The sequence below is a fragment of the Phaseolus vulgaris genome, unplaced genomic scaffold, assembly GCF_000499845.2.
Source record: "Phaseolus vulgaris cultivar G19833 unplaced genomic scaffold, P. vulgaris v2.0 scaffold_13, whole genome shotgun sequence".
Lineage (NCBI taxonomy): Eukaryota > Viridiplantae > Streptophyta > Magnoliopsida > Fabales > Fabaceae > Phaseolus > Phaseolus vulgaris.
Genome location: NW_027174082.1, coordinates 365,354 through 389,742, shown reverse-complemented (window position 1 = coordinate 389,742; position 24,389 = coordinate 365,354). Strand labels below are relative to the sequence as shown.

The following is a 24,389-nucleotide window of genomic DNA, read 5'->3' as shown; positions in this document are numbered from 1 at the left end:
ACGAAAGACTAAACTCTTATGGGTTAATTCTATTGTAATTTTACAATGAATTATGAGCTTCTATGCAATTAAAGTTTCATTATTCAATATCTATAATAGACTGCGCTAGAAAATATGGTTCCTTTGAGTTTTAGTTTCTGTTTTGGGATTTGTTTTCAAACACATTTTGATGATTCGATTTTTACTTTAATTAATACAATTCCTTAGTTTGCATTATTCTAAATAATCTCTTGGATGCATGATTCAAGTGGTGAAAGACTAAAAATCTTATGAATAGATGTAGGGACAAGTAAGGTACTGAATGTATTAGTGGACAAATATTTCATCAATTAGATTTCATTGTTTTGGTTGATGCATGTTTGATTCAATCCTGTTTGGGTGATTGAATGAATGTTACATATAGATTAACCGATGAAATATTCATTACTGAAAAGGCTTGAGACTCAACATATTCTTTAATATTTGTATTGTCTACTTTACTTTTCTGCATAACAATCTCACCCCTTTTATTTTACTATTAATACCAACCTTTATTTGAATTGTAGGTGAATTGTGAACACCAATTTACTAGATTTACTATTGGATTTGTTGGAAAATGACTAAAGGTCAATTGATCCTATCTATTTTATTATCTTCTTGGTGTTAGACGATTTAGCATTGTGTTATATGGTCTAAACTAAAATCACATTTAATTTGATTATAAAATGACTATGATCTAATTTGGCACCGTAGTGGGGAATTCAATTTGAATTTGGTAATCAGTTTTCCTGTTTATCTACAATTTTTCTGCATACAAAGTCTTAACTTATACAACTTGTGAATTACAATGGTTATATTATCTTATGCAGGACCTTCACGTTGGTCATTTTCAACTTGCTTTATTTTACTATGATAATCAATCAACTATACATATTACTTTTAATCTAGTTTTTCACGAGTGCACTAAACACATTAAGATTAACTCTCATATTGTTAGAGAAAAGCTGCATCAAGGTATGATCAATCTTCTTCCTATCAATTCAAATCTTCAATATGATGATATTTTCACAAGGTCTTACCTCCTTCTACGTTCCATCATTATGTTTCAAGACTTGAATTACAATTAAAGAATTAAAATGGGTCAAATATTATAATTTAGATTATGTTTAGGAAACAAAATTTAAGAGAGAAAATAAAAGTTAAATTGAATTTATTCATAGATTAAAATTTATTATGGATAAATTAAAAACACTAAAGGTTGTGTTTCAAATTGGAAGGGTGTGTGTGAGGATTTGAGAGAGTAAATTTTGAGATAAAAGTTCGAAGAAAGTGAGGCTGCTTGGATTGAGGTATGTTAGAGTGAATTTGTGAGAAAAGTTGATAGAAGTGTGTGAGTGATGTAATGGTTGTGAGAAAATTTTTAATTTTTTTAAAATGTATAAAATATACCCTTCTTTTTAAAAATATTTGAATAATGAAATATGATGTAATTTTGTGTAGATTTTAGTTAATTAAAAATTTGTGCATTATTTCCAGTACTTAACTATTATTTTTGAAAATAATAGAGTTACTTAACATTTTCGGAAAAAGAGGTCATAAAAATAAATGTTTTCATTATAATAGATATTTTAATATTGAAAATAGTAAAAAATGTTTGAGAAATATTATCAATCAAATATCTCAGTAAAATAAATGATGTAATTCTAAAATATATGGATTTATTTTTAATTAGTCAGAACCTGTAAAATAATGCAACTTTTTTATTCATCATGGGTAGAGAAAATCTTGCTTAAAATCAGATAAAATCAGAGTATGTAGTTTAGGTGTTGCAACATTATTAACATATTTAATAGTTTAATATTTGTAACTTTATTAGTTGGACCTCTGCGAAGTTAAATAAATCCAAAACAGTTTCTCACCATCTAGGACTTATATCATGTATATATGAGTGATGTATACGATTCATCCAAGGAAACAAATTAAACAATAATCTATCACATCCAATCCATTATCTAATCAAAACATCAACTTAATCGATTATTGATAAGCTATAATTGATCGATTATTAGTACAATAAAAATTTCGTAATCAATTATATGTCAAGAATATATAAAGTATAATCAATTATCAACTTAAAAAAGTGAAAAAAATCTATTAGATTTTAACTAGAATTGATTTTTTTTACACTCATTTATGTTCTGTCGGCTTTCTCCTCCTTTCTTCATACTTCAATAAGGTACTCATTTTTTTTTCACACCTTCATTTCCTTGTACACATAGATTCAAACATGAAACACATCTTCAAATTTGTCTTCGTTTACAATACCAAAAACAAACACCGTCTAAAAGAAGAAACTTTTAAGAATTATAACTTTTTTTAATTTTTTTAATTTTTCCTTTTATTTTTTTCGATTAGAAGTTCCTAAAAAAAAGTTGTCCAAACATTTATGAGAAAAATCAACATGAATCAAAGTCAATAAAACATTTTAATTGAGAGGAAAATTCCACAACATTTAAATTAAGGACGAAAATTGTATGAACATACACTTGTACCGATTGTACTTCACAAATTACACAATTACATAACTTTCCAAACCACTTCGGAAAGAGACATGAAAAAATTTGTTGACATCCAAATTATACATGGTTCAAACAAAATATGAGAAAAAAAAATGTTTATACTCAGCGCTCTATATAGCCAAAAAGTCTAGAGTGCATTATTGCGTAGGAAACTAAGAAACATCCATGACATAGACACCACCAACATTGACACATGCCCTCTAATTTTTCTTTCATTTTTTTTCCACGTAATTTAAACATTTTCATCTAATATATTTATATGAACTATAAAATTCTGGTGCAGTTATCTTTGTTGTGCCCAAGAAGCTCTGGTATTTAATAAATAATCAGTGTATTCTTCTCTGTTGCAAGAAGTTGGATTGGGTCACTGGGTAAGTTATTCTGAATTTTACCTTCAAATAGGAACAATAAAACATTCAATATTTGAGTACTTTGATGTCTTCTTGTTTTCCCATGCTTTAATTCAAAGAGAACGGTTTAAGAATGTGAATTCCTCCAGAGAAAATAGATTATGGGACCTCCAGATGTCAATTTTTATGTTTGAATGAATGGAGCATAAGTTTTCCCAAGTGATAAGCAAGCTACTAGTGAAGGAAAAGTTAACTTATAAGTCACAAAACACCTCAAAAATCACACACTATCAATTTGCTAAATAATGTTTAGTTATTCACCCCTTGGTGAGCAAGAGTATGAGTATGAAGTATGATCATTACAGGTACAACACTTGAAATTCATAATGGTTGATCAGCAAATTATCGGTGTTGTTGCTTCAGTTGTATCATCTAAAAGATATGACGTGTTTCTAAGCTTTCGAGGTGAGGACACCCGGAAGAAATTCACAAGCCATCTCTATGATGCTTTGAAGCAAAAGGAAGTTGAAACCTTTATCGACTATCGTCTTGAAAAGGGAGAGGAGATCTCAACAACTCTCACCCAAGTAATTGAAGATTCCCATATATCTATTGTGATCTTCTCAGAGAACTATGCTTCCTCAAAGTGGTGCTTGGGTGAACTCAGCAAGATTATGGAATGTAAGAAAGAAAAAGGACAGATTGTGATTCCAGTGTTCTATGACATAGATCCATCCCATGTAAGGAAGCAAACTGGAAGCTATGAGAAATTTTTTGTAACTCATAAGGGAGAACCCATGTGCAACAAATGGAAAGCTGCTCTCACTGAAGCAGCCAATTTAGCTGCATATGACTCTCAAACTTACAGGTAAACTAAATGAATTGAGTTGAGAGTGAGTAAAGTTGTATGTATAGTCCAAGTTTGGTTCTAAATTAAGCCAAATTTGATTTTAAGTTAAGCATACATAAACACCTTTCATACTAGTTTGCTTAAGAAGCTTGCTGCATAGAAAAACAAAGGCAATTTTTATTCTCATAAAATTTGGTTAATTTGGTCATATCACCATGATCTGCAACACATTTTGTTGCTCTTCTGCACTACCATTGTTGGTCATAGATTATGTGTAATATTTTTATAGTTACTTCTTTTATTTTTTAATTTGTTAGACTAACTACACATCATTTATTCATGTTTAAGGGTTGAATCTGAACTCATTAAGGATATTGTTGAAGATGTTTTGCAAAAAATGGCTGCTATATACCCAAACTGCCACAAAGGATTGGTTGGAATTGAGGAAAAGTATGAAAAGATTGAGTCATTGCTAAAAGTTGGGTCAAATGAAGTTAAAATCTTGGGAATATGGGGCATGGGTGGAATAGGTAAAACCAGCCTTGCTCGTGCTTTATATGAGAAACTATCTGGCGAATTTGAAGGTCATTGCTTCCTCGAAAATGTAAGGGAAGAATCAGACAAGCACGGAGAAAAAGCTTTACGTAATAAACTTTTTTCTGAGTTGTTAGGGAATAAAAATCATTGTTATGATGCAGGCTTTTCAGTAACCCAGTTTGTTTTGAGTAGGCTAGGACGCAAAAAAGTTTTCGTAGTCTTGGATGATGTGGCTACCTCAGAGCAATTAGAAAATCTAATTGAAGATTTTGATTTCTTGGGACTCGGAAGTAGAGTCATTGTTACAAGTAGAAACAAGCAAATATTTAGCCAAGTTGATAAAATATATGAAGTAAAGGAATTGAGCTTTCATCACTCTCTTCAACTTTTCAGTTTGACTGTTTTTAGAGAGAAGCAACCTAAACATGGATATGAAGAAGTATCAAGAAGAGCAACTTTCTATTGCAAAGGTGTTCCTTTGGCTTTAAAAGTTCTTGGTGCAAGTCTTGGTTCAAGAAGTAAGGCAGCATGGGAATGTGAATTGAGAAAACTCCAAAAGTTTCCAAATAAGAAAATTCATAGTGTATTAAAATTAAGTTATGATGGCTTAGATCACTCTCAAAAGGACATATTTCTAGACATTGCATGCTTCTTTAGAGGAAACCAGAGAGATCGTGTAACAAACATATTGGAAGCGTTTGATTTTTCTGCAATATCTGGGATAGAAGTCCTTCTGGATAGAGCTCTAATAACAATTTCAGGTGCCAATCAACTAGAAATGCATGACTTGATACAAGAAATGGGTTGGGAAGTTGTTCATCAAGAATGTATCAAAGACCCTGGAAGAAGAACTCGGTTGTGGAAACATGAGGAAGTGCATGATGTTTTCAAATATAACAGGGTAAACTAAATACATTTTTGCTTCTATTTGTTAATTTAAGTATCTTTTAAGAATTTAGCTGCTACTTGCTAATGACTATTCTCTTTGGTTTGTTTGTTTTTAGGGAAGTGAAGTTACCGAAGGCATAATTTTAGATTTGTCTAAATTAATTGAGGATCTCTATTTGAGCTCTGATTTCCTGGCAAAGATGAGTAACGTGAGATTTTTCAAAATCCATAGTTGGAGCAAGTTTAACATATTTAATGTGTATCTTCCTAATGGTCTCAATACATTGTCTCATAAAATGAGGTACCTTCATTGGGATGGATTCTGTCTTGAGTCTTTGCCATCTAACTTCTGTGCTGAACAACTTGTAGAGCTTTGCATGCGTTGTACCAAGCTTAAAAAGCTTTGGGATGGTGTTCAGGTTTGGCTAAATGTACTACATTTATGGGGGTTTTTGACCATGATTGGGTTATTTTTTTTGCTTTTTACCAAAGTGGGGTCCGTTTAAAAAAAATTACAAATTTAGGCAAGTCGTGCCTATTCGACACGACTTCATATGCACAAATCGTCTCAATTAGACACGACTCTGTCATGTCATACTGAAATTGTGCCAACTTGGCACGACTTCTGCCCTGTCATACTAACTTCTACCATGTCATAATTTTGTTTGTTTTTTTTAATTTTATTGTTTATATATTTGGTAGTAAGTTATGTAATGTTAAAAATTAATTTGATACATAATTTTCTAAGAGTGTTAGTTTTAAGGAACAAAAAATTGGATAATTGTGTATGAATCATGTTTGAATTGAATGAATAAATACATAGATAAAGAAAATGAATGTTCTAAGAGTGTTATGAATTAATAAATACATAGATAAAAAAAATTTATGACGTGCAGAAGTCGTGCCAAGTTGGCACGACTTCAATATGACAAGGTAGAAGTCGTGTCAAGTTGGCACGACTTCAGTATGACAGGGCAGAAGTCGTGCCAACTTGACACAATTTCAGTATGACAGGGCAGAAGTCGTGTCTAATTGGGACGATTTGTACATATGAAGTCGTGCCGAATTGGCACGACTTGCCTAAATTTGTAATTTTTTTAAACGGACCCCATTTTGGTAAAAAGCAAAAAAAATAACCCCATCATGATAAAAACCCCATTTATGGTCTTAGTCAATTTTTTCTTTTAGTTGAGGTTCATGATTTTGGAATTTAACATTTTTTTAACAGAACCTTGTGAATTTGAAGACAATTGACCTTTGGGGATCCCGAGACTTGATTGAGATTCCAGACTTATCCAAGGCGAAAAAACTTGAAAATGTTTCTCTTTGCTATTGTGAAAGCTTGTGTCAAGTCCAAGTCCATTCAAAATCTCTTCGTGTACTAAACCTCTACGGTTGTTCATCACTCAGGAAATTTTCAGTGACATCAGAGGAACTGACAAGATTGAGCTTAGCTTTCACCGCTATATGCTCAATACCATCATCAATTTGGCACAAAAGGAAGCTTCAAGCTCTTAATCTAACGGGGTGTTGCAATCTCCAAGAGTTAACAGATGAACCAAGAATTTATGGCTCCCTCACAGTATTGGCATCTAATGCTGCTGAGAACATCAAAAGCCTTTCAACATTGAGAATGCTTTGGTTAGATGATTGTAAGAAACTTGTGTCTTTGCCCATGCTTCCGCCATCTCTTGAGAAGTTGAGTGCTAGTAATTGCACTTCTCTAGACTCATACATGACTCAAAGGCTGGTGTTACAACACATGCTGCAAAGTCGCATACCCTACTTACGCAAACACTATCTAAGATGTTATGATGAAGAGTATTTACTTCCTGGAGAACATGTGAGTGATGAGTGTGGGTTTCACACCACGGGGAGTTCAATGACTATTCCTTGTCTTTGGAAAACTGAATTGTACGGTTTCATTTATTGCATCATTCTCTCTAAGGGATCACTCTTGCTCAGTGAAGTTTCGTGTTCTGTTTATCAAGATGGCATAAGGGTTGGCAGGTTCCAAAGATTGTTGGAATACGAAAGTTTGACTTCGAATCACGTGCTATATATGTATCATGACATCAATGAATTTGATACAATAACTGAAGTGCATGGTCATTTCTTCAGCAACATAACATTTATATTTGAAACTAGTGAAGCAAGCATACAAGAGTTTGGCATCTTTCCCATATATGGCTCAGAATCAGAGTTGAAACTGGTTGGTAGCAGAGAAGTTTTTGAGTCGAAATTCAGTACCCAAATCTTTAAATCTACAACATATTTAGATAAGTATGCTTAGTTATTGCAATAACATTTTGTTGTAATTATGTTCAGCAAGTTTGTTTTGAAAGAGTATTTGTGAGAAAATAGCACTAATTTCACCATTTGGTCAGCACGTCTAGTAGAATACAACAAGCATTTCTCCCATTAAACCGAGGATCTCAAAACTAGCAAGTAAACTTCTAAGAGTAAACGAACTTAGGACTACAGAATTTTTAGGGAAAAGAAGAATAAAACAAAGTTGTATTTTGGAGAGGAGTAGAAAATGAGAAACTTTAAAGTGTGTGATGCAAACCCGATCTTGAATCTTTGCTTGTTTTGGAGTTTATAATTTTGAATGGGTTTTATGGATGCAATGCGAAAGCTGGATGATAGAAATCAGATTAGAAAGATGAATTTGATTTGCGGAAATAGAGGTTTAGAAGAGGTGAGACCAACTTCTAAAGAGTCATAGGCTAGACATACAAATTGGTGCTAACATAGAGTGAACTTGAGTCAAGTGAAACAACATTTGGACATAAATTTCTTACTCAATTCAAGTTGCATTTATAAGAGGCTTAACACACTTATTTATAGTGCTAAGGCAATCAAGGTGCAATTTTTAACCCTAAAAAATCTTCACACCCATGGTGACAAATGTTTTCCTCTCGTTGGAGCAAATCCTCTCAAATTAGAGGTTGACAAGTGGCCCTTCTTCATTGATGGAAATCCTCTCCATTGAAGGGATGACATATGGACCTTCATGTATTCCTTGCCACTCCGTGCTTTCTATTTGCACTTTAGACATTTCTTTGTGCACCCTAGATGTTCTAGAGTTGCATTGGGTCCAAGTAGGCCAAATTGTAACTCTAGCTAAACTCTTTTTTCCTATTTACACCCTACTCTAATTGACCCAATACATGGTCCATGAAAATTAGCCCAAAAATAAGTCCAAATAAAACCTACACTACTCTGAACAAATTTTCTTTTGGTGGCTAGATGGTTCTCCATCACCTTCTACTGCAAGTTTCCAACATGTTTTCATCATTTAAGCTTTCGATCTCCAAGTTCCCTTCTTTAGTAGCTTCGTTCATGCTTCCTAAGTGAATTTCAACTCCAAGTCCGATCTTCAAAAGGTCAAAACATTTACATTAGACGAATCAAGGAAAATATAAGCTACAAGAAGTCATTTTTAAGACTTTTTTTTGTAAAAACTTTGTTTTTGCAGAAAATTAGAACAAAAAAAAAAAGCTAAAGGAAATGCAATTAGTGTAGAAAAATATTGAAAAATAGAGTTATCACACCTCCACACTAAAACTTTTTGCACTCTTATGCAAAATAAGAAGAAACTAAACAACAAATATTGTGAATGCAAACAACAAGACAAAATTTTCATTAATCAGAGTTTAAAGAATCTACCCAATCAATACATTTTTTAAACACCAAAGTTAAGAAGAATTTCAATCAATTTAAGATATGAACCAGGATTGGTAACCTCATCAAGGTTTGTGTATCACTCATTCTATCAAGTGTTTAGGTGGGTGTTTTCACTCAAAGCACATCATGAATTATAAGCATCACCACAGGCTTGAAAAGCCACTAATTTCCACTACACAAGACACATGCTACTCAAGATCAAAAGGACTTTTATATAGCTTATAATGTGTCCAAGGTAAAGATGAGATAGAGGAAAGTGTTCAAGGCTAAAGCACCTGAAAGTATTTGAAGAACAATGGGGAATTGGACTTTAAAAAATAAGTAGGAAGCTACCTCTTTTTGCTTTTAGAACAAAATTCCTTGTTTCACCTTTACTTTTTCTGCTATCATTTCTTTATATATTTTTAGACCACAATTTCTCTTTTTGATTCAAATTTCTTAGCTTTTGATCTTTTTTAGACTACTTTTTGAATTTCTTCTTTACAACACAATTTCTCATTCATTTATTTCCCATAAAGCTTAAGGTAATACCCTCACACTTATTTTTAACCAATTTCCAAGACGATTCCAAAGCTCCTCAAAACTTCGGGTTAGGTTTATCATGGTTTTTCACGTTTTGAGGCGTGTGATGAGCTAAAGATCAAAAAAATGGTTATAAAGCTCAAAGGGGTATACAAGGGTGAATGACAGATTGGCTAAATAACTAAAAATAAAAAATGACCTAAATCATTCCAAAAGTGCATGTGTAAGAATAATATCATAGAAAGTCAATTGAAGTTCAGGAATACTTACATCATGAGTGAATCACACACAAGAAAGGAATAAGGTCAAACCTCACTAAGGTTCATTCTACAAAAACTGATTTAGTGATTAATTTTTAATGAAAACCTCATTAACTTTAGAAAAAAAAACAAGTCAATTAGGTTCAAAACTTAGTTAGATTGATGAAAAAGAAAACAAGTTTAAATTTTTTTTATAGAAAATGATAATCGTCTTATGCAAAAAATTTCTAAAAACAACCAAAATTTAAAATTAAGAATAACATATCTAAAGTAAAATCAAAGAAAAGTTTAAATAGAAAGAAAATCTATGTAAAAAGACATGTTAAACAAACAAGAATGACCACAAGGAAGGCATTGTCTAATCAACAAAATGCTTATTAACAAAGCAAAAATAACAAAGAAAAACTTATGATGCAAACAAAATTTTAACAAAAACAATTAAGAATAACCTATTAGACGGTTATGTTGTATCTTACAAAACACTAAAATTGGACCGTTGATAAGTGTCAAATTTTAGTAACATTTCATATTAAAATATAGGCACTTATGGGTCTTAATTGCTAAAATAAGTATAAAATAACCCATAATTTATGAAATTATACTTTTTTTATGTATTTTGTGATTTTAATTTAAATAAGAATGTTTTATTCCCAAATTTGTGTTAATTTCAGGATTCTAGGGGAAAATGAAGATAATTGGGCTAAAGGAGAATATACAAAGCTAAAAAGGGAAAATAAGAATGCACCAACATCACCAAAGCTGACCCAAACTCACAAAAAGTCAAGATGCCACCAGTGGATCTCGATCAAGTGAGCTCATTCTCGCTTGAACGAGATTGGTCTAGTAACGTCAGGCCTTTTTACGTTTTACTTGCCCAAGCGAGTCCATTAACGCCCAATCGAGAAGTCACTTAAGCCCAAGCAAATTAGGTTTAATAAGAGGCTTGAGGCACAACCCTAGACGTGTAAGATTGAAAGGAAAAACCATTGAGTGAATTGTAACCCAATAGAAGGTGTTAGAAAACCCTAGAAGAGGTAGTCATCAAGGAGAAACATCTGAAATATTGTTTTCTTGCTCTCCCTACTTGTAACCGCCATCATGTGTGGTTAATTCTATCCTTTGGGATTGAGATTAATTTGTTCAAGCTCTTATGTATTGAGGTGATATCTAAACATAATATTTTGTTCTTAATTGATGATTGGTATTATCATTTTGTTAGGAATGCTTGTTTACCTTTATCTCAAAATTTAGATTTGACTGGAAAGCATTCCTAAGTTTCTGACCCAAATGATAATGTTTAACATATTTGAATGCTAGGAATAGATTTGAAATGTTAATTGTTATCAACGTCTGATCTTACTGATAAGTTGTTTTTATAAATATGCGAAGAATCGATATTTAGGAAGCTTCTTAATAATTTTATATGCGAGGAATCGATATAAAGGATTTTTATATGGGCATCAATATCAATCAAAGGACACAATATTGTCATGCTAATAAAAGTACAGAAGAATGAGAAAGATGAACCCCAATCCCTATTTTTCTAATTTAAACAACAAACTCTTTGACTTGTTTTCTTATTAATCATTGCCAACATAACAACTTTCAACAAACTTTTATTATTCTGCTTTATATTTAGTTAATCTTTTACTTGATTATTCAATTGTTCCTTGTGGGTTCGATATCCGTCGTTAGGGAAAAATTATTACTTCTGACAACGCGGTGCACTTGTCGTAGAAAGTCAACAAGTTTTTGGCGCCGTTGTCGGGGAATAGTTTAATTTTTTAGTATAAATTCCAAAATAGTGTTAATATTCTAACTTTTTCTTGTTGTTAATAAATCTTTAATTTTTGTTTATTGTTTTTATTTTGTTACAGTTTTGTTTTTATTTTATTTCTGTTTATTTTTAATTTTCAAATATGCTTTTATTTTTCTTAACTTATTTTCAGATTTATTTTGAATTTAATTATTTTTTTTAATTTGAATTTATTTTATTCTGTTTATTTTTAAATTTTAGAAGAATTTTTTTTTGTTACTACTAGTGAATGTTTGTGCTAACCCTTGATTTAAGTGTCATATATGATATTGAGAGGTCAAATTTCCAGAGACCAATTATTATTTGAAGCAGAGATTGAAAGGGCAGTCAAAAGAAAAAAAAAAAAGACAAAGACAAAAGAGAGGCAATGAGATACTAGATAAGAGTCCTCAACCACTTTTTCTTTTCTCACTAATTTTTTTCAAGAGGAAAGCAACATGGCATAAGAGCAAGCACCACCTCGTAGGAGGACACTTAGAGATTATGCCATGTACCAAGGGTCAAGGCATTTTTTCCATTTTTTTTCTTACCACCAAGGCCTTGAAGATGAAACCTGCTTTTCTTAGTCTCATAAGTTCCCATCAATTTACAGCAATGGACCATGAGGATCCATAAACACATTTGGCTACATTTTATGAATTGGTGGGAATAATGGGCTTTCAATCAGGTGATATTGAAAATGTTTATATGCGTTTGTTTCCTTATATGCGTAAGTAAAGCTAAAGAATGACTCAAATCACATCCAAATTAGAGCCTCACTAGCTGGAAAGATGTAGAGGAAAAATTTCTGCAAAGATTTTTTCCAATCTCTCGTTACATCAAAGCAAAGTCTGAAATCTCTATGTTCAGACAAGGAGCAGATGAAGCTTTATATCAGACATGGGAGAGATTCAAAATGATGCTGAGAAAAGGCCTAAATCATAGTGTTCTCGTCTATTGACCATGGTTGGATTGAATGTGTGAGCTCCGCTTCTGATTTGTCTCCAATTGGTGTTCTAAGATGCTGCTCCACTGGGACGAAGGGGGCTCTACCAGTTAATCACACTTCGACGATCAAGTCAGTGAGAGCATTCAAACTATAAGTATATCAATGTAGGACTTAGAAAAAATATACCTTTACCGAGGTCATAAACCCCTTTTATAGACAGTCCTTCAACAACTTTCATCAGTGAGAATATAATTTCAACATTTAGAATATAAATCTTTAACACAACATAATTCAACATAGTTCAACAGTAACAATATTCGATTAATGTGTACCTATTATTTTTCGGGTACCAACACTCTTAACCCCTTTGACCTTTATTTATTAATATGCTTCAACTAATTTACCTATTCCTCTTGTTGTTTTTAATTATCTTTTCCACGTATACCAAACAAAATATTTGTGCTACCTCTGTAACGAGTTATTGGGCTCATACCGAGCTAAGCATGACTTATACTACCGGCCTGACCATACCTAAGTGTGTAGGTCGAACTGACTTATACTCTTGGCCAGTACACAAGCCCCCTCAGGCTCGAGCCAAGCTTGACTAGGAAAGGAGGCTTTTCAGTACTGGTGGCTGACACGACATTTCCTCAAAGGGTAGGTGAGGCGCGGTTTCTGAAGCATTTATGATGAGACGTCTCACCACACTGAATCTAGGGTGTACACGTGGCGCGGTATCAACGGTGGAGAAATCCTACCGTTTTAACTTCCATTTTTTCTAATATACTCCTCTCGAGCCTCCATTTTTGCCACATTGTTCCATTTCCCTTTGCTTTTAAAGCCTTTCCCTCTTCCAAAATTTCTCTTCGACATTCCTTTCTTCCTCTTGTGCCACACTCACCACCGTCGTACCAGGTTTACCACCATCACACTAGGTATGCCGCTTAACTCCCTTAATGAAAATCATCCATTCATTTTTTATTTGCATTACAAGAAACTCATTTCTATTATGTGTTGATTCTATCTTATGCTTTTATCTAAACTACCTTCATATTTTGCATGTGTTTTATGTTTTAGCTGATATTTGCTGATGGATTATAATACTGCGTACCCCTGGGCTAAGAAAGAACTCCTTAAAGAGATCTCTTTTTACACAACCCATCTACGAATTAAAGAGCTGAGAGAGGGTGGGTGTGTTCTTAGCAAAAAACTTGAAAGTCACGTCAAAGTAGTAGAGTGTAGAGAGGGAGAACTTATCTGTTGTGATGAGTCGTCGGACCCCGAGGGTCCATTCTGTTTTTTCTATGCCACCTTCTTTAAAAAAGGTTGTCTCCATTTATCTTTATCTATTTTTGAAAAAGAACTATTGACCAAGCTAAATCCAGCTACACCCAAATAGTTGGACGTTTATCCGTGCCTTCATGATTTTGTGCTCATAGTTCGACATTTCGCCGACTGTGGAGTAATTCGAGTAATGAGAATTAAAGCCTGAATGTTCACATTTGAAGAATATAAAGAAAGAGTTTGAAATGCTTACTTGTTCAAGACACACAAAGATCAATCAAAGTAAAGGTTTTTATATTGAGCATCTAACGATTATAATGAAGAACACAAAGCTTGAACGATTACTATAAAGATATGGAAGATGAAGAGCCCAACAATGAATGTATATACAATGAAAGAGAAAATCCATCATAAAGTAATATTCAGTTGTGAGTTAGAAATAATGCTTATACTGTTTACATATGCTTAGAAGAGTGAAATATTGAGATTGGGTTGTGAGCTAAACCTTTGTAAATCTTTCACGCTGTGAAGTGTATACACTTATAAATTTTAATGTTCTCTCAATAAAGAGGTTTTCTCATTCTTAAAAGGGGTTTTAATATTAGGGGAAGGTTATGACTGATTTCCTAGAGAGGCAGAAAACACTGTTGTACCTATAGAGGAAGATAATACTTGGTGTGCATGGAAAGGTAGAGAATACTTGGTGACTTGTCGACGTATAAGAATATTGGGTGACCTACAAAGGTGTAAGAATAGTAGGTTACCGAGGTGTAGAATACTTGGTGTACCTATAAAGGTGGTGATGGGTTGATACCAAATGATGGGTTGTTCTTCTTGAATAATGAGGTGAAGGTGACAGAAGCAATGGAGGTGATGGATCAAGGATGGCTCATATAGAACTATGGGTTCCTTGTAGGTGCATGAAATGTATGGAGAGTGATTGGTTGGGCCATATCACTTGGAGAAAGGTGAAGGATTAAGATGTCTAACCTAGAGAGGGTAGACAAGGGAGTAGGAGCTTGCAAAAATTTGGCAGCATTTACTCATATAAATTGATCTTAGAAAACATGAGCCAAAGCACCCTATTTATAGAAGATGGTGCCTTTGAGAGCAAGGAGCAAGGGTAGGATCGGAAATACACAAAAAAGGGGCTACTAGGGTATTGACTAAAGTCAATGCCACACCCTATGAGCAAAGTTCAGGAAGCTAGATTAATTTCCTACCCTAAAAGGCTCTACTCAAGCTACAATGATAAGCACACCTCCCCTATTATGCTAAAGGAACCCCATTCTACTAAAATTACAAATAAAGAAACTAGCTCCCATGGCTTGGGCTTTACTTCTTGTGGTCCTCTTTGAACATATAAAGAAAATTTTCTCTGCCATCAATAACAGAGTCACAATCTTCTTGAATCATTTTTGCCATGGACCTAGTTGTTGGGCCTGAACTAGGGTCTGAGCTTGGGCCTCTTCCATCATACCCTCCCTCTTAAAGAGGATTTGTCCTCAAATCACATGCTTCTGCCTCTTCATCTGCACTACCTGCAACAGGTGTTAGATCCATAACATTGAAGGTAGTATGTACTCCATATTCTTCAGACGGGTCAATTTGATATGCATTATTATTGATTCTTTTGGGGACTTGGAAGGGACCATCACCCTGGGGACTAAGTTTAGACTTCCTCTTATTAGGGAATCTATCTTTTCTAAGGTGAAGCCAAACCTAGTCTCCCTCCTCAAAAATCATCTCTCTCTTCCCCTTATTGCACAGTGAGACCATCTAACATGTTAATCATTGTGAGAACGTCTAGTGTGTTGAAATTGTAGAATGATGTAACTCTTTTGAACACAATTAGACCGTTTAACGAGTTAAACTCTAAGAGATCGTCTAACAAGTTCAATCTTAATAAATTGTTTAATGTATTTATTTAAAGTTCTGCACATGAAATGGCTTTGTTATAAAACTTATCACACCTTATAGTGTTTGTTATCATCAAAACCTTTATAGATGTTCTTATCCTCATGAGATCGTTTATTGGGGTGCTAGAATGCTTAACAATGATTAATCCGTCTAGTGCCTTAACACACTTGTAACTCCCAATTTTCGTTTCGTACAATGATTGAATTTATGCCAAGTTAATAATATCTATTGAAGAAATTATGAGGCTTATAAACTCACCCATTATGAGTTCCTCTATAAATCCAAACCCCATCAATTCCACTAAAGCAATATTCTACTACGAAGGACTTATCCAACGAGTCACCCTAATGAATAGTTTGCATGGTTACGATCTAACATGCAAATGTTGCAGCCCCTAAAACAATGACAACTACAAATAAGTGTTCTTTCAATCAACTATTTGAAACCATATCCAAAGTATTATATATGAAGATCGAAAATAAGTTTCGAAAATCAAATAACAACGTCTAATAAAGTTCTTAATTGAAAACTAGTACACGACTTAGAAATACAAAATAATATTGACATTACACAAATGATCAATCGTTGGGAAAGTACTTAACTTCTTAACCATCAACATTGAAATATTTGTGCAAATGAAAGATTTATATAAGATAACACCTAATGAACTGATTTGAGACTTCGAAGATAGTACCTACATTAACCATCACAACATAAATAGATCCAAACTGAACTGGATATGTATCAGTTTCTGTACTGGACCAGACATCGTCATTAGGCATCGGACATCGTCACCTATGGAGCAGGTCGGCTCGGTGGTCTGGTCGAGATAGTGGGCCATGTAAGTGGGCCCCCAGAGATGCGTGTGTTGAAACTCGTACATATATATATATATATATATATATATATGTGTGTGTGTGTGTGTGTGTGTGTGTGTGTGTGTGAAAGGCCTAGTCAGTAAGAAAGTGCATGTGGTGTGTATACATGTGGTGTGTATAGTACATTCGGGTCTAGCACAAGTAAATATCCCCTAAAGACGCCAAGGCCCAAGAACGCTAGGGTTTTTAGGGGAAAGTTGCATGCATGATATGTAATGACTAGGGCGCCCACAGTAACAGATGGGCCTCGTGATGCTGGTACATGAGTTGGTACCCTAGCGGTCATGCTGTTAAGATTTGCACTCCAAAAAGGAAGATTTTGTGCGGTTGTTGCGCTAAGATTGTGTAACAACATAATGTCCTCCAGCAAACCTAATTTTACTAAAGATACGACTCTGGTACGAGAAGGGTTGTTACAATGAGGTAACCTAAAGGCAGTCTGTAAAAGGGGGTTGAGATCCCTGGTAAAGGTACACTATTTCTAAGACTGAAACTGCTTACTTACTTATGGTTTCTATAAGCCCAGTATTGACTTGATCGTCAGAGTGCTATCAACATGTAGGACTCCCTCTGTTTCAAACGGAATCGCATTCCAACATCCCAAGGAAAGAACAAATTCTAGTAAAAACAGACAGAGTCACGATCTGCTCTCAGAGTCCGACGACCAGGTCAACCAACAAGAACAATTTCATTTCAATAAATATGTCACATCAAGTTCATGTATTTTCTCTCATTCTAACTTTAATTATTAATAAATTATATTTCAGTTAATCATCACTAAATATTCAAGTTTTCTTTATTAAGTACCAAAGATATATGTATTCTTTATATAACTTTGTTTTCAAATATTATTACATAAACTTATTAATATAGTCTAGTAAATATATAAAATAAGTTTATTTTATTAAAAAATATTTCATTCAAACTGTGAATCATTTCTTAATTTTAACCCTATATTTATTATTAATCATTTTCAATTTTTATAGAAAATTGTTTCAAATCCAATATATTTTTAATAATCATTTCAAACATTCTTATTTTTCCAATGTATTATTAAACATCTTAAAATATCCTTTTAAATTTTTTAGCATCCAAAAAATCAATTATCATCGTAGACATAACAACAAAAATTAATAAATTAATAAACTTCAACTTCAAATTTTTTACACCACCAAAAACAATATTTATTTTATTTAAAACATTTATATTTAGTTTGAATTCAAAATTCTAAAATTATAACTTTATTTTCTATCATCAATTTTATTTTTATTTTACAACAAACGAATAATAAAAAATTAATTCCAAATCATATTACAAAACCAAATTTTATTTATCCTTAAATAATTTTTTATTTTCTTCCCTCTCTCAAGAAGATCTCAAACACTTTCACAATAAGATATTCACTTTTATGGGATTCATATATCAATTTTGATAGTTTTTCTTGAGCTTTTATAGATGGCTTAAAATTTGTAAATTCATATATTTCTATGTTTGTTTGTAGGTAATACAATTATATATTTGAAGTTGATTTTTCTTTAAAAATAAGAAAATGATGAACGTATGGAGATAAGATAATAAAGAATTTCTTTAGAATAAATCTTTCATACTTTTCAAATTTTTGTGATTTTTTTCTCTAGAATAAATTTCTCAAATGCACTTGTACTCAAGCTCATTGTAGACAAATACAGATTCTTCTTGCAGTATATCAATTTGAATTTATACTTTATCATCGTTTAAATTTTTTAAAATTATCCTCTATTCCAAATTTAAAAATTCAGAATTAAAAAAAAACAATTTAAAAATCAAAATCTTATGTTGACAAAATAAATTCAAAATGGAAAAAAATACATACCAGAATACAAAATCAACATAATGAACAAAAATTAGAAGTTTTTGTTGGTAATTGCTTCCGGCACCATATCAATGCACCCGATTCTAAAGGAAAAGACGAAACTGTCCTAAAAAAAATTCTGAAATATGTGTTCTGGATTTTTTTTTTCCAGAATGAAATTTTATATTACGGATTTTTTTATCTGGAATGGATTTTTCATTTTTGTTTCCTGATTTTCATTTTCAAAATACAATAATTTTTTTTCCAGATTTTTTTTTCCAGAATGTATTATTTTTCAATTCCAGATTTTTTTGTCCGAAATAGAAATTAATTTTTGTTTCTGGATTTTTATTTTCGAAACTCAATAATCACTTTTGGATTTATTTTTCTGGAATATATTATTTTCAATTCCGGATTTTTATTTCTGGAATTAAGGGCATTTTTGGAAATTAAAAAAAAATATGTTGGGTGCAGGTTAAAAATGATTGGGTGTAGGAAGCATTTGCCTTTTTTTATGTGCACCTCCTTTCATTTAAGTTCATTTTTGTCATTTCACTGTGACATTTTTGTCATTTCGCAGGGACATTTTTGTTATTTTAGTGGAAAATCGAGTGTTGGTTGAAATTGATATGGTGCAACTCATATATTCTTCCTGCACTTCCATACTTTTTTTTTTAATTCATATAATACCCTTATAAGTATGATAGAAAATGTGTTTATTCATTTTCAAGTGGTGGTGATTGCTTGTAATGAAGTTCTTTGCCAAATCTTAAAAGATTTTTTGAAATTGTTTAAAGAGATGGAAGAAAAAAAATGAAAAAAGAAAAGACACTAGACAAAAGAAAATTGAAATAATTAATTAAAAAATAAAAAATTCAAATTCAAATTGAAATTATTTAAGGATAAATAAAATTTGGTTTTGTAATATGATTTGAAATTAATTTTTTATTATTCGTTTGTTATAAAATAAAAAAAAATTGATAATAGAAAATATAGTTATAATTTTAGAATTTTGAATTCAAACTAAATATAAATGTTTTAAATAAAATAAATATTGTTTTTGGTGGTGTAAAAAATTTGAAGTTGAAGTTTATTAATTTATTAATTTTTGTTGTTATGTCTACGATGATAATTGATTTTTTGGATGCTAAAACATTTAAAAGGATTTTTTAAGATGTTTAATAATGCATTGGAAAAATAAGAATGTTTGAAATGATATTAAAAATATAAAAAAATCACAAAAATTTGAAAAGTATAAAAAAATTATTCTAAAGAAATTCTTTATTATCTTATCTCCACACGTTCATCATTTTCTTATTTTTGAAGAAAATTCAACTTCAAATATATAACTTTATTACCTACAAACAAACATAGAAATATATGAATTTACAAATTTTAAGCCATTATAAAAGCTCAAGAAAAACTATAAAAATTGATATATGAATCCCATAAAAGTGAATATCTTATTGTGAAAGTGTTTGAGATCTTCTTGAGAGAAAAAAAAAAAACCTATAAAATATCTTGAAGCATATAAAAATCAAATATCTCATCACCAAACCCATAAGCATTTGATTTTGAATTGTGGTTTAGACCGCAATATCTGCTTCTTTCCTCCTTCTGCTTTCTTCTTTCTTCTTCACATTGGATTTTGGGGCTCAACGAGGAAGGGGTTATTGTGAAACCCTAACCCAATCATGGCGCACAGGTTGCTCAGAGACCACGAAGCCGACGGTTGGGAGCGCTCCGATTTTCCGATTATCTGCGAATCCTGCCTCGGCGACAGCCCATACGTTCGAATGGTTTATTTCCAATCTTCTTATCTTCTTAGCTTTTTTAAATATTCGAATGCTTCTGTTTTGTTTTTGTGGGATTGAACGGGTTAGTGATTGTTATTTGGTATTTAATTGCGTGGCAATCACTGGTATTTGCGTTTAGGTGATTATATGACTGTGAATCACTTGTCCTACGTATGATATTCTGATTATTGTGTTTGTTCGGGAAATGAAAGGCTGAAGGAACAACTGAGTTTGATTTACTATATGGACCTTCGTCATGTGCATTTAAGAATTGAATAGTGAATTTGTGGAATAGTTATAGGTAGGTTGCGCCTTGCAGTGTGTTGATAGTCATGGTAATTGTACTGGCCAGTCAAAGCGGACATTGGATGATGTCTTATAAGGACTAATCGAACTGCAGCCGATGTCGCAGGTTGGCTTAAGTACATTGAAAACAAGTCTACCTTAGTTAAACTATCCTCATGAAGGTAGTTTGAGGCCCAACCCCATAAGTTTACGTGTTTTTACACTTAAGGCCTACTACTACCCTTTTAGGGGTGGATATTAACCATTTCTAGGTCTATAAATAGACCTCTACACCATCACTACATAGGAAACACAGTGAATGCTTCTAGCTAAAGGTCTCTTAATTTCTTTGGCTAGAACAGTTTTCAACTTGTGAGATTGATATCCTGAATTGTTGTAGAATTACTGGGCTTTTTTTAGTGGAAGAGCCATTTTAGGTATTTGCTTTCAAATTCAGTAGAATTTTGAGATTCTTGAAAATAAAACTGAGTAACGAGTATGTTTTCTCATGGTCCACTCACTGTTTGGTAATTTAAACTAAGTCATCGTTTTTTAATATTTTCATTTGGTTGTATTGAAAACTAGTTTTGTCAATCACTATTTGAAACTATCATTATATGAAATTGGTGATTTCCTGATTTATTATGAAAAATCATGTTGTTTTGAGAGTATCCATGAATGTGCATAATTGATAATTTTCAGATTTCAGCGTGTTTTATTCAAGATGAGATTGTGGGAGTTCAATTGTATGTTTAATTGTATTTTGTTTATCTCTACATGCAGACCAGAGCAGAGTATGACAAGGAGTGCAAGATATGTACACGGCCATTCACTGTTTTTCGATGGAGACCTGGTCGAGATGCAAGATATAAGAAAACTGAGATCTGTCAAACATGCAGTAAATTGAAAAATGTCTGTCAAGTGTGCCTTCTGGATCTTGAATACGGACTACCAGTTCAAGTTCGGGACACTGCTCTGAGTATTGATTCCAATGATGCCATACCAAAGAGCGATGTTAATAGGGAGTATTTTGCTGAAGAGCACGACCGTAAGGTATGTTTTCCTTAAATTAAGTCATATTTATAGTTGAATCTAATTATTGATTAGAAAATAGTGGTGTTTTGATGCTATAACTAGTTTGATAATCAAGATGCTAGATGTTGCTCCTTGTTTTGGATGACAAATGACCATCTCCTGATAGTTTAGGCTAATCCTTGAACTTGCTCATAATCTGAGTGTGCTCTTCTGTGTCATGCAGAAACCTTTTAACTACCTCTTTTTATCTTATTGGCTATACTAGTGTATATATTCAACTCTGACATTCTTTAAACTGGGGTTATTTCAATTCCAGTTTTGCGTAGTTTCCACCTGAAATTATCTATCTTATCTGATCCTAGTCAAGATTTTCCTTTAAAAAAAAAAATCATAGTAGTCATGGTTTAGGGTCAATCTATATTTAGTTGTGAATGAATTGTTATTTCTGTGACTTGCATGGATTTTGTAATATCCTGGCATTTTTTTCCTTTATATTTCTAATGCTGAATACCTCAACCATAGAACTCTGATTTTCACACACTCAATTGACAGAAGCTATGATAATTTTAAATTTTCATTATTATTATTTTTTTAAAAGCTGTACTATTTTTTACTTCTCTTTGGTCATTTCTCCATGAAGATCTTTTTACTAAGAATGAAAGGATGGTGCAGGCTAGAGCTGGTATAGATTATGAATCCTCTTACGGTAAAGTACACCCAAATGATACTATCATGAAGCTTCAAAGGACAACACCGTATTACAAGAGAAACCGAGCACATGTTTGCAGTTTCTACATAAGGGGTGAGTGTACCAGAGGAGCTGAGTGCCCTTATCGACATGAGATGCCAGTTACTGGGGAGTTGTCTCAACAAAATATTAAAGATCGTTATTATGGGTATGCATGGTTGAAAATGACTTTATCTGCTTTTGACTTTCTTACTTGATCTCTCTTTCAATTGTTATTCCAATTTAATTGTTCTGTTTGTATTTTTGGCACTGGGAAGCAACTCAAGCATTTTTCATTCTGTTATGGTCGTTGGTTTATTAGGCATTCACTTAGTTCTTTTATGTTGGTTCTGTGTGATGAGCTGCCGCATAGCTAAGATAACAAGTTTGCAGGTTAACTTATTTTTCCAGCAAAGTCGTTTGATAGTTCTGCCTGCAGGAGCTTTATTAACCACTATTTGACATTAACATTCGAGTTTCAGAAGTGAGGGGATTTTTATTTATTACTAAGTTAGTAACTGCCATTTACTTTGAATTTAGCTTTCTTCTATATGTGGCTAAACTCTTGTATTTTATTGTGTTCTTTTTAGTGAAATAGAACGGCTAATCTTGCCTTCATGATCATTCTTTTTCAATCTCATGCTAAACTATTGTTCAACTTATTCTTAGTTTTCTCTGCATGATTTCCTTGTGGCTACGAACACTGATGTTATAGTTGCATATTTGCTGACATTTTAAATATTGCTTCATGCTTTTGACTTTGTTAATTTTCCATTTATGCTTTTAAATGTTCAGAGTGAATGATCCAGTGGCTTTGAAGCTACTTGGCAAGGCAGGAGAGATGGCCACTCTGGAGGCTCCTGAGGATGAGAGCATTAAAACACTTTATGTTGGTGGACTTGATGCTAGGGTCACGGAGCAGGATTTACGGGATAACTTCTATGCCCATGGAGAAATTGAATCCATCAAAATGGTTCTCCAACGGGCTTGTGCTTTTGTAACATATACAACCAGGGAAGGTGCAGAAAAAGCAGCAGAAGAACTCTCCAACAAATTGGTTATTAAGGGCCTAAGGCTAAAGCTGATGTGGGGCAGGCCTCAGAACTCAAAACCTGAGTCTGACGGTTCTGATCAAGCAAGGCAGCAGGCTTCTGTAGCTCACAGTGGATTGTTGCCTCGAGCAGTTATATCACAGCAGCAGAACCAGGACCAAACCCAAGGAATGCTTTACTATAACAATCCACTACCTCCTCAGCAGGAAAGAAGCTACTACCCATCAATGGACCCTCAAAGAATGGGTGCTCTTATTCCATCCCAAGATGGTCCTCCTGGTGGGCCTTCTGGGTCAGGGGAGAACAAGCTTAGTTTGGAAAAGCAGCAGATGCAACATTATCCCCACTCATTGATGCCTCCTCCACCTGGTCAATATCATCATCAGTATTATCCTCCATATGGTTATATGCCTCCAGCTACCCCTTATCATCATCAGTATCCACCTCCATACAATGCTGCTGGGCCTCCACCACAGCCACCAGCTGCAAGTCATCCTTATCAGCATTCTATGCAGCCAGGGTCTGGACAGGCTGCAACTGCCCCAGCTGAAACTGGAACATCAACTTCAGGGCCTCAGCAGCAATAAAATTGCTCATATACTGATGTTTCTAGTTATGTTTCATTATTGTTCAAAGTTTTTCCATAAACTGACCATGCTGATAGGGAAGATATTCACACTCAAGCTGTCAATTTATTATCTCTGCTAGCATGATATTGCTTGCATGGTGGCTTGAAGAAGTTATTCTATAATTTGATTTTGTGGTCTTTTAACTTTTGGCTTTCTTGTTAGATCATAGTCATTCTCGGCTTTAGTATTACTCTGAATTGAATGGTGTTGTTGTTACAACTAATGTTTTGGTTATTAACATTTCGTTAAAGATGGTCAATTGATTTTGTATACCATTACAATACTTGAAGAATGTAGACAGATTGATTTAGAACTTTCTATTGCTGAGGATTGTATTCTTCCTTGTATTTTTTTTTAGAAAATTCAAATTGGTTCTTGATTGATTGTTGTCTTAGTTTTATAAGTAGCAGAATTAGTTTCTCTCTTCTTTTGGTTATAGTACACGCGGTGTGGGACAGAAACAATATTTTTTAAACTAATCATAGAGATACAAGGAGAAAGCATGGAAGTGTAGGAAGAAAAAACACTTTCTCTATACACTCTTACACTAACG

General features: G+C 33.0%; 2 protein-coding genes across 2 annotated transcripts; both read left to right on the top strand.

Annotated features, from left to right (window-relative positions):
* The first annotated feature begins 2,833 nt into the window (after positions 1-2,833).
* On the top strand, positions 2,834-7,569 carry LOC137816917 (disease resistance protein RPV1-like). The gene is made up of 5 exons (XM_068620092.1): positions 2,834-2,929; positions 3,274-3,776; positions 4,107-5,196; positions 5,300-5,602; positions 6,412-7,569. Exons 2-5 carry the CDS (start codon positions 3,295-3,297, stop codon positions 7,474-7,476), a joined length of 2,940 nt encoding a protein of 979 aa, XP_068476193.1. The 5' UTR covers positions 2,834-2,929; positions 3,274-3,294; the 3' UTR covers positions 7,477-7,569.
* A 12,177-nt stretch (positions 7,570-19,746) lies between these two features.
* On the top strand, positions 19,747-24,183 carry LOC137816902 (zinc finger CCCH domain-containing protein 40-like). The gene is made up of 4 exons (XM_068620073.1): positions 19,747-20,111; positions 21,177-21,446; positions 22,101-22,324; positions 22,951-24,183. The coding sequence occupies exons 1-4, from the start codon at positions 20,007-20,009 to the stop codon at positions 23,792-23,794; spliced, it is 1,443 nt and encodes a 480-aa protein (XP_068476174.1). The 5' UTR covers positions 19,747-20,006; the 3' UTR covers positions 23,795-24,183.
* The last annotated feature ends 206 nt before the right edge of the window (positions 24,184-24,389 follow it).

Coding starts and splice junctions, on each gene's coding strand:
- LOC137816902 (XM_068620073.1), top strand. CDS start 20,007: ATGGCGCACAGGTTGCTCAGAGACCACGAAGCCGACGGTTGGGAGCGC. Junction 21,447..22,100: donor CTGAAGAGCACGACCGTAAG/GTATGTTTTCCT, acceptor AGGATGGTGCAG/GCTAGAGCTGGTATAGATTA. Junction 22,325..22,950: donor ATTAAAGATCGTTATTATGG/GTATGCATGGTT, acceptor TTAAATGTTCAG/AGTGAATGATCCAGTGGCTT.
- LOC137816917 (XM_068620092.1), top strand. CDS start 3,295: ATGGTTGATCAGCAAATTATCGGTGTTGTTGCTTCAGTTGTATCATCT. Junction 5,197..5,299: donor ATGTTTTCAAATATAACAGG/GTAAACTAAATA, acceptor GTTTGTTTTTAG/GGAAGTGAAGTTACCGAAGG. Junction 5,603..6,411: donor AGCTTTGGGATGGTGTTCAG/GTTTGGCTAAAT, acceptor TTTTTTTAACAG/AACCTTGTGAATTTGAAGAC.